Source organism: Oreochromis aureus, linkage group 22 (assembly GCF_013358895.1).
Source record: "Oreochromis aureus strain Israel breed Guangdong linkage group 22, ZZ_aureus, whole genome shotgun sequence".
In the NCBI taxonomy this organism is placed as follows: domain Eukaryota; kingdom Metazoa; phylum Chordata; class Actinopteri; order Cichliformes; family Cichlidae; genus Oreochromis; species Oreochromis aureus.
Window position 1 is genome coordinate 37,736,045 of NC_052962.1, and position 11,418 is coordinate 37,747,462.

The window sequence follows — 11,418 nt, forward strand, 5'->3', positions numbered from 1 at the left end:
ATGGACCAATGTTTTCTTTTCTAATCAAACCAGAAAGCTTTAATGAGCAGCTGGATTTACCTCACATGAACTGGCTGGACAAAGAAGACATCGAAATGCAGCTTATTGAACTGAAAAGCTCAACTCTGTTGGGGGTTTGCAAAACTACGAACGCAGCTGGAATCCACAGCTGTGCGTGTTCATGGAGCTTGCATTTTCACCTGCTGGACATCACTACCTGTCAGGTTTAACTGTCTTCAGAACATTGCAGAGGCCTTATTGACAGTATTTGGCTCTACATATCTGTGTGAGCAGATTTTCACTCACATGAAGAGTGTCCTCAGGTAGCCGTCTGAATGCTGGACACTTGGAGACCAGAGATCACATTAACATGTGTATCCCTGTATTAACAAACATGCCATATTGGCCCAGTTTGTTTTTCTTATCATTGTTGTGAGGAGGCCATAAATAGCATTTGTATTTTCAGTTGTACAGTTCATTTGCTGTTATGGATAAAAAGTGTCTTGTTTTGTTTCAAAATAGCTGCTAACTCTTCACTGATAGCTGCCAACATATGCAAACAAATATAATTCTATAAAGTTGTTCTATATAGTGTGTAACTATAGAGCGTTATTAAATTTATTGCTAATCCAGTTGTAACCCAGTGTTAAAAATGTGATCAAAAGCATAAATATTGATACTCTTTTGATTAAAATACTCATTTCACAATGGGAATAAATACTGATAAAATATTATATAAGACAGAACAGAGTTTCATCATGTTATTTTGGCACTATTATTATTCCGGCACATGTTGTTATTACATGGGTTGATTAAGGTACACATTAGGCTGACATCTGGGGCCAGAGCTGAAACTGTTCTGGGCCAGCACAGGACCACCAGTGTGTCTGCAACTGGCCTTGTGCTGGCCCATGTGTGGACCACCTCTGGAAAACCAGGTCTGGGCCACCAAAGGGCCGTCATTCTTTGCGGTATGTGGGCCATGTGTAAGCACATTGTGTGGGCCAGATCAGGGCCATACCAATTTTGCTATGTGGGTGATAGTTTATGTTACACTTCTTTTGCTCCGAATCACATTTTATCCACTACTGTTGTGTTTCTATATCATTGTAAATAAAGTCATTGTCCACATCACAGCTCGGAGTCTGTCTTGGGTTCACTCCACGCTCCACGGGCCACAGCCCTGACACTTGATTAGATGTTATGGCTTTTTTCCACTGCGGTTATCAAAGGTTATGACTAAGATTCATCTTGGTATCTGTTACTGGCCCACGTTTGTTCTTTAGTTAATTATATATTTGCAAGTTGAAAACAACATGGATGAGAGTGGGAAAGATATTTGTGTTGAATGGCTTTATTTTGTGTGTGTGTGTGTGTGTGTGTGTGTGTGTGTGTGTGTGTGTGTGTGTGTGTGTGTGTGTGTCCTCAGTGAACTGTATCAGTCTCTGCAGTATCTTCCAGCTGCAGCAGTCACTTCAGTTTTTGTTCAGTCTGACTGAGGGAGGTTTTTGTACGACTGTTTTTCACTGTGTGAACACATATGGGCTGTGATAACTCTGACAGTAATAAACTGCTGCATCTTCAGCCTGGACTCCACTGATGGTCAGAGTGAAGTCAGAGTTTGATCCACTGCCTGTAAAACGAGCTGGAATCCCTGAATCTCGAATGCTAGTGTAGTAAATGAACCGTCTGGGAGGTTTTTCATCTTTCTGTTGGAACCAGGCTAAACAGTGAGAGTTGCTTTGAACAAAAACATTCTGACTGGTCCTACACTTGATGCTGACAGTTCCTCCCACAGCAGAGCTCTCTGCTCCAGGCTGAGTCACTGTGATCTGTCCTCTGGACTCTGAGGATACAGAGACAAAAACATAAAGCAGCTTCATGGTTTTGTGGGCTTCATTTCAGAGGGACAGATGTTGATAGAGGAGAGGAGTTTGATTCTCTGGACTTTACCTGTGAAGCAGCAGCAGAGGAGAGTCCAGATGAGGACGCAGATCAAAGTCATGTTTTTGATGAGGAGGATTTCTGTGGCTTCTGTTGTGATGAAGGACAGCTGTCAGTCATCCAGTGTTCAACTCTCAGGACTATAAACTCTCCCAGAGCACTGGAGCATGGTGCTGCTGATGCAAAGTGCCTCTCTATGGAAATCATGGAAATGCCCTTGTCCATTATAAAAGGTTTACTCTGTGTTCAAGAATCAGTGATTTGGTATTTCTGTCTGCTGTAATTACATCTTTTTTTCTCTTAGTCTTTTTAATTAATCCATTGAGTTTTTCATAAAATCAGCAATTTGCATTTTGTTGATTATTTTTAAAAGTATTTTTTGAAGTTTTACATTGTGCGTCTTATGCTGAGCAAGCTTTGGTTGTGAGGATTGGGCAGGCTATTCTGTGACATACTTCAAATCTGGCAATACAGTAGGTAAATATTTGCACGGAGAAAAGTCATTATTTCTTCATCTTGCTCTGTACTACACTATAAAGATTACAGCATAAAAACAAATAAGAAACACATCGTCAGAACTTTACTGAATCTTTGCACCAGACCGTGTGTCTTACTCATGGCCATTGATCATTGGCTGTTGATTAATGGTCATGAGAATTTGCATATTAATGATCAACGAACTGACCTCCCAGCCCACTGTTCCTTCACTGGGCTGGTTTCAGTTATTATGCAAATGTACTGTTTATAAGATTGGGGAAACCTGCAGTCAGCTGAAACTGAAGAAGTCACTTGGATGAGTGATGAAATGTTTCTCCCACTGATAACATTACATCCAGATGAACCGAATCAACCTTGTGGGTTTTACTTATCTAGATGATTGAGCATGCATCAAGACACCATGTGTATTAGTGCCTAATTATGAATAATATTACTCAGATATTGATCAGTGACAAACAAAAAAGGCTACAGTTTCAAATATTTTAGACTCTCTGACAGGTGAGAGTAAAATGCTGAACATATGTCTCAATGCTAGATAGAAAGCACTCAGGCATAGAATTTAGTGTCTATATGAACGTCTGTGAATGAGGCATGTTTTATGAAGAGCTTTGATTGCTCAAGCAGAGTAGAAAAGTGTTATATAAGAACCAGTCCATGTACCATTTACCATTCCTTCATCTTCAGCCTGGACTCCACTGATGATCAGAGTGAAGTCAGAGTTTGATCCACTGCCTGTAAAACGAGCTGGAATCCCTGATGTTCTAGTGTGAGTGTAATAAATGGAAAGTTTAGGAGGATTTTCCATCCCTCTGTTGAGGCTAGGCTAAACAGTCTGATACATAGACCTTATGACTGGTCCATTTGATGGTGACAGTGTCCCCCAGAGCAGAGCTCACTGCTCCAGACTGAGTCATGTTGACCAGGACTTTGGTGCTACTAATGTACAGACACTCTCTATGGAAATGCTCTGAATCCAACTGTGGATAATTTGTGTTTTTATCAGTAGATCAATCATTTTTACAGTATTAAGGGAAAATGATTTAAAACCTTTGGCATTTATACTAACTCAGTTCAGACGTTTATTATGTTGTTACATGGTTGACAAAACAATCAGATTATTTAACTATTTATTGCAAATATGTGTAAACTTATTTTTAATATAGCTCCTGTATTAAGAAAGTGAATAATATTACTAATGTTTCTTGTAATATTATCATGAATAAAGTCCTTAAAACATTTATAAATGTACCTACACTGCAAAAAAAAACTACTCTGGAGGTTTTCACTAATTCATTAATTGCCAGTTTTAAAATTACCTGTGAAAGTGTGCAATTAAAAAGTCACAGACATGTTGCTCTCTACAGAAAGAAATCTTTGTTTTGTTCTGGGGTTTTTGGATTTGTTTTGGAAACAGTGAAAAAGTGTGAGTTAGTGATTGGTGGAGCAGAAAAAAACATCTTACAGCTAAATATCAACTTGTGGTTTCTGTTATCTAAGATGACTGGTGTCTCTTAGGTGACCCCTGTCCCATCTAGATGGTGCTGGGTTCCTCCAGTGACGAACTGCAGCAGGGAAATGCCACCATCATGGGTCTGACCAACAAGGGCTTCCACACAGACTTGAGGCTGTCACAAAGATGACTGACAGTGTTGGCAGTGGCAGCATCAGTGATGAGGAGAGCAGGAGCCCCGGGACACTACAGAATGATCTTCTATAGCTGAATCAGCACCGTGAAGCTCAAAGCAAACCACTGGATGAAGGTGGGATTTTCCTGTGTGTCCTAAATTTAGGTCATCTCTCCTGTTCCTGGAAACTACAGTCACAAACTCCTGTTACAAAGATGAGACAAAATTTTAAATGTATTTTTCTATTAAAGGATGCTGTCTGTTGGGTTTATCTAGGCACAAACCCCGCTGGAACACGAAACCAATAACTGCACGACAAAACAAAACAAGACAGAGCTCTTTGTCTTTGTGGCTCGCGAGGGAAGTCAGCCAAAGTTGAGGAAAAGATTCCTTCACCTGAACTCAGCCCACTTCCACTGATTCCTTCGCTACAGCCCTTTTTATTGTCAGCAAGCAATCATTCATGAATATGCAATTACAAATACACGTGACATTCTTAAGCAGGCATATCTGAACAACATCAATGTCTGTATTCTGTGTGTGTGGGTGTGTGTGTGTTTCCAGCCACACTATACATAGACATACGACCTTTCAATCAACTTTAACTGTGTGTATGAGGTAAAACTAAACTATAAGAACAGGAACTTGCAATAGGTCATGTCTCAAACAAACATTTAAAGGTGTGAAGTCTTGCACTTTAAGAAACAGAGCAGTCTGGTTCCTACAGCTATAATGGAAATTATAAGGTCGAGGCTGCTTCCTCTCATCTCAGGGTGCACAGAGTGTGCACAGAATCCTTATCAGACCAAATAAGGATAAAATACTTTATCAGCATATGAATGATTATATATCTCTAAGCATAAATGATTCCATGTTTCTAAGCACAAATGACGATATAAAAAATATCAATTCCAACACTATCCAGAGTAGCTTTTTTGACAGTGTCCGTGAATCGCTACATTATTGTAGTGGAGGGGACTGTGTGTCCCAGGGATCCCAGAGGCTTGTGCTTACCTTTTTGTTTTGTGGGCCCACAGTGGTCAAGAAAACTACCCGCGTTGTCTGCCCGTCTGACCTCGACCTCCGCCGAAAACAACAGCTCTATATCTTCTTGTCTGCAAATTTGCCCGCATTCTCCACCAAAGCTGTCGCGAAATCAATCAAAATGCAGAGCAGTGAAACAAACCATGGAGGCCCCAGAAGAGTGCAATCAAACGGTGAGTTTATTACACACAGGAGAAGAGATATCAGCATATATCTCCCACAAAAATACACTGGACGCTGATTTTATAGCATTTGGGGATCACGCCCCCACATACGTCAATTACAGATTAAAAATACATTGTTTACAGTCAATGGTACATCCTGTACATCTTTAATAGCTATAAACAGACATAAAACTTCTCTTTTTGATAACACCTTCCATACAAGGTAATAAATTTCAAGCTTCAGGGTCCCTAAGGGCTAATTATTGACTCTCGTCATCAATCACCAAGTAGACTAAAATGCAACAGGTTACAAAAGAAGCAAAATACATTTGGGCCTTTTCTCAGGCCCATTACTAGATTTATGTGTATTGTAAGCATGCATGCAGTCAACCTTCTATGCTCCCATCTTCCCTCAGCATGCATCACCTGGACCGTCGCCAGTGAAGCTTAAGACCCTTTTGGATGGAACATCAACTCCAAATAAGCACAAATATGCAATGTGTATAGATTGATCATAACTAAACCTGTAAATAGAAAAGGTCAATGTGATGACAAACATCTTCAATACAATATGAACCCTGTAAGAAATATTACCAATAGAATAATGCTGTAAAATATGTTATTAATGCAGTTATAATAATGCAGGTTATATGGCAGCAATAAAAGAATTTCTGAATCTCCACAGAATTCATGTTTGTGTCTGTGTTTGCCTGTTTGTCTATGTTTATAGACAAACAGTATGGCAAAGCCATAATGATACACTTGAGAAAATAAATCTGTTGAGAATTTTTCTTGGCCTTCAGACAATAATTCTGATTGCTTCAGTGCCGAACGGGACAGGAAAAAAAAAATGTGATCGTCCAAAAGCTCATGGATTGAACTGTATTTAAACTAATATTTGTATGATGGTATTTGAAGAAGTCATATCAGCTGAGTCATGGCTGCTGTGCAAACAGTGAATTATTTAGTTGAGTTTGTTTGTTTCAGAGTCAGAGAGCCGTGTCTCTCTACAGTCAGAGGTTTTTGTACGGCGCCTCAATGAGTTTGTATCACTGTGGTGGACTTTTGGTGGAGGAACCAGACTGGATGTGGGAAGTAAGTTTATTCTGGTTTACTATCAAATACTTTCATTTTATTAAATATCATTAAACATTTTTTTTCTGATTTTTGACTGAGAGAAAAGCTCCAAAATTTACAAGAAGTTTGATGCTGTAATTTTTTATCATCCTCTTATTTCATGGAGGGTAATTCAGTTCTTCTCTGCAAAAATGTTAATTTCAGTCAAATTAAAACTGGAAAAAAAACATATATAAATATAATCTCTGATGTCTTTAGCCTGTCAAGTATTGTTTGAAATTTATGTGAACTTTAAAAATGCTTCAGATATACATGAAGAGCATTTTGTGTCACTGAATATATATTCTATTTATTTGTTTCCAGTTAATATTAATATAAGTCATGAACAATATTGATGATTTTAAACTTGTTTTGTAAATGTTGCCACATCTGCTTCTTTTATTTCCAGTGTAGTTTGAACATATTTCAGGTCAAACTGTGTGATGATTCTCTCTGTGCTGATATGCATGAGAGCTTTCTTAAAGGGAAGTGAAACAATGTGTGAGTTAATGACTGGTGGAGCAGAAAAAACACCTGACAGAAACTTCTTAACGGAGAAAATCAGCTCTTACAGTAAAGGTGTCCGACTGTCTGTGGTTTGATTGACAGCTGTGTGCTCCTGTGCTCTAAGCTGATTGGTGTCTCCTAGGTGATACCCGTCCCATCCTGACAGTGTTGCCCCTCCAGTGAGGAGCTACAGCAGGGGACTGCAACAATCACATGTCTGGCCAACAAGGGCTTCCCCTCAGACTGGAGTCTGTCCTGGAAGGTGGATGGCAGTGGCAGCATCAGCTGGGAGGAGAGCAGGAGCCCGTGGTGCTGCAGAATGACGGCCTCTACAGCTGGAGCAGCACCCTGAGGGCCCTGCAGACCGCTGGATGAAGGTGGGCTCTGTGACCTGTGAGGCCACCCAGGGCTGCCAGACTCTGGTCTCAGAGCCACTGAGGAGAGTCCAGTGTTCCCAGTCCTGACCTGACTCAACCTGATACTGGTTTAATGCTCTCATTCTCAACTCTGTCTCTCCATCTTTCTTTTTTAAGAACAAATAAAGACTAAAACTGTTATTTTCTTTCTCATAATGGCAACATTCATGTTTTAGGTAATAAAGATGTTTTGCAAAGTGAATTTTGGTTGAATCAGACATTTTATTTTATTCAAATCTACAAACCTGCACTTGATGAATATTTTCTTTTTTCATTTAGAAGAATTTAGACCAACTCTGCACTCCAACATGATGTCTTTATTTTACACTGGTAAAATAAAACACAGGCTGAAAGAACCATTAAGGAGATCTGCATTTTGGCAAAAGCAGAAAAACGAGTTTTAAAATTGTACAGGTTATTTTTATGTTTGTTCAAAGTTACATGAATGTGTGTGGTAGGTTGTTGGTGGTGTTGCTCACCTGTACCGGACAGACTGGTTCATTAAGCAATGCTGGGAGCTGGTTGCCATGGAAACAATCTCACCAGACTACAAAGCAAGTCTAAAGAAGAAAGAGTCTTTAGTGTCTCTTATGAGCTGTTTGTTCTGAGGAGAACTCACAGACAGGAGAGTCAACGAATACAAGGAGTGATTAGAAAGAATCTGAAGTACAAAGTTTTAATTTCATTGACGAACAAGGAGAAGATTAAATGAATGATGATATGAACAAAATATGAAAAAACACCTTCAGTTTAATAACAGATTTTTCACTCATGTTCATGTTTGATGAGATGTTTACAGTAAAATCTTTAGTCACTGATCAGGAACATTTTCAGATTTTTGGATTCAGATTATTTTATCTTGATATAGATTCAGTGGATTTGCTTCACTTCTAAGGTCAAAGGTCATGAACAAGACTTATCCTGGTATCTGTTAATGGCCCACGTTTGTTCTTTAGTTAAATATATATTTGAAAGTTGAACACAACATGTATGCGATAGCAGTAGGATGCAATTTTTTGATGAATCACTTTTTTTTGTGTGTGTGTGTGTGTGTGTGTGTCCTCAGTGAACTGTATCAGTCTCTGCAGTATCTTCCAGCTGCAGCAGTCAGTTCAGTTTCTGTTCAGTCTGACTGAGGGAGGTTTTTGTACGACTGTTTTTCACTGTGTGAACACATACTGACTGTTAGGATAGTGAAGACTCTGACAGTAATAAACTGCTGCATCTTCAGCCTGGACTCCACTGATGGTCAGAGTGAAGTCAGAGTTTGATCCACTGCCTGTAAAACGAGCTGGAATCCCTGATTGTCGAGTGCTAGCAAAGTAAATGAGCATTTTAGGAACTCCTCCATCTTTCTGTTGGTACCAGGCTAAATATTGGTTGTTGCTATAAACATGAACATTCTGACTGGTCCTACACTTGATGGTCACAGATCCTCCCACAGCAGAGCTCACTGCTCCAGGCTGAGTCACTGTGATCTGTCCTCTGGACTCTGAGGATACAGAGACAAAAACATAAAGCAGCTTCATGGTTTTGTGGGCTTCATTTCAGAGGGACAGATGTTGATAGAGGAGAGGAGTTTGATTCTCTGGACTTTACCTGTGAAGCAGCAGCAGAGGAGAGTCCAGATGAGGACGCAGATCAAAGTCATGTTTTTGATGAGGAGGATTTCTGTGGCTTCTGTTGTGATGAAGGACAGCTGTCAGTCATCCAGTGTTCAACTCTCAGGACTATAAACTCTCCCAGAGCACTGGAGCATGGTGCTGCTGATGCAAAGTGCCTCTCTATGGAAATGATCTGACTGACTCACACAGGGAGTTGGATCAATCTGATGATGCGGTTTATTATAAAGAGAGAATTTTTCACAGCATATTTGGCATTTTCACACGATATTTTCAGAAACATTCTGAGAATCTGAAGGCTGTTCTGTTGCAGAGAGCATTTTCTGAAAAGGTTGAAAACCACGTATTCCTTTGGAGTTGGTCTAAATGATCACCTTTATCCATTTCTGTCTTGATATAAGTAGTGTTTTCTATAATGAAAATGTCTGAGGAATCACTAAATTATCTGATGAAGATTTAAATGTTATGAATACTATGCTGTATACTTCAAAGATACCAGGTTTGAAGACAAGGGGACTCTGGCAAGATATGTAAGAGCTCTCTGTCACCACCATATTATGACCTACGGGAACGTCTTTTACAAAAATGGTCTTCTTCTCTTCAGCAGTGTTCAAATAATTGGAGAATCAGTTACAAGGAGCAGTGAAGCTGTTATGTTCAGTGGTGGCTCAAAACCATAATCAAACACTTTATTTGGATTTTTTTTTTCTTTTGGCTCCCTTCTGGTTGATTGTCTTATTTTGTCACTGCAGAATGATGAACTTCAGATTGTTTGAAAATGGTCTTATAATTATTCACATGTTGATAGGCAGCAACAGTTGCTTCTATAAAATGCTTGCTGTTGTCAGCCCTCCTTTGCATTGTGTTAACAGACGCCTGAATGCAAACTGCCAAACCTCTGCTTTTATAGAGATGCTCACACTTGGTGATGATCAATTAATCAAATACATCTGATTATCCACACCTGACTTATAATTACCTTCTTAATTCCTATAAAGCAGTAAGGGTGTACTCAGTGTTTCACACGCTGCTTCTGCATTTTGACTTAGTTTTTGTTAATAATGATGATATGTGTAGATATTAGTCTGTGGATGTATTTACCTCATTTAAAACATGCTAATGTCTTAAATTATTTTTATTGTGTCCTGATATATAAAATCTTAGAACTAAAAGACAGTGGACTATTTTTTTGTCATGATGATACGTGTCATGATCCGGGGTTTGTACCCAGTGTTCTCGATACTGGACTTTTGATTCTGGTTTATTTAATAATCTCAGGTAATTTCATAGTTTGGGTTGTTATAGTTTTGATCTGTCTTTGCATCTCCAGGTCTCCGTTTGTTATTGTTAGGGTTCAAATGTTGAGAGAGGAATCCATAAATAAGCACTGATCCGGGCGTGTGCAAATTAGACGGCATTTTAATGAATACACATGTGTGAGTTCAACAACCCAATCAGTATTGAACTCCTTTACCATATTCAGACAACGGTTTTATAGAGTTAAGATAGTACAGCCCCCTTTTCTGTTGCTAGGCAGATTTAATACAGCATACGTCAACTCAAAACCACAACGACTCTTAACATAGTCTAAAACAAACATCTTCTTCGGGTCGACGCCAGGTGCTTCCTCTCAGCCCGCCTTCGCTGTCGCTTATCTTCTGGGACATCTGGTGTACTTCCTGGACTACCACGTACGCACCCAAACTTTGCAGTTATAAACTCTTACCTACTAAATGAGTCTGTGTGTGTGTGCACGTGCGGGGGCGCGTGCGTGCTGTGTACTGCGTACGTGTCGTGACCTCTCTTACTATATGTATCTGTATGTGTGTATGTCTGCACATACACGCTGCACCTTAATTGACCTCAGCTTAAGCAACCAGGCTAAGGCCATCCTATGTGTAATGATCTTAACTTCTATATAAAATGTATAAAACAAATGTTTCAATCTAATACAACTACTTAAAGCTTAAATCAAAGATAAATGCATAATAAAACACCCTGCTCTTAACTTGCACTCACTCTGCTTTCAGTTTCACTTCTGCAAGCCTTGCAGAAGTGTTTCCTGTCTCATTTTGGCACAGAGTGTATTTTCCTGTCTCTGCCCCCTACACAGAAACACTGAAATCATAGAAGCATTAAAAACATCTAAAATTATAGATTCAACTCCACAGTTTAAAGTGGTTCTTCTTGGACCTATAATAAAGACTAATATGATACCAATATATTTGAACATCTGAATGCATCTAAATGCAACATCACTCTCAATAATGAAATGTTAATGATGATTATAGAAATAGCAGCAAATAATAGCAGTAAAATATTTCTCCTCTCGATATTATCTAGCCTTAGGGTTTTCTATTTTCATTCTCTGTCCTCTTGCGTCTAGTTTCCTGTGATAATATCTCTTAGAAGTCAAAGTCACCGAAATAGCCATGTGTTTCCACACAGCCACCATAGATCAAACACTGATCTAAATTTTACA

At 39.2% G+C, this 11,418-nt stretch overlaps 1 gene segment (V, D, J or C); it reads right to left on the reverse strand.

Annotated features, from left to right (window-relative positions):
* Nucleotides 1-8,474: 8,474 nt before the first annotated feature.
* LOC120435598 lies at nucleotides 8,475-8,965 on the reverse strand. The segment is given in 2 exon segments: nucleotides 8,475-8,806; nucleotides 8,914-8,965. Coding segments are annotated over 2 exon segments (384 nt in total).
* Nucleotides 8,966-11,418: the final 2,453 nt, after the last annotated feature.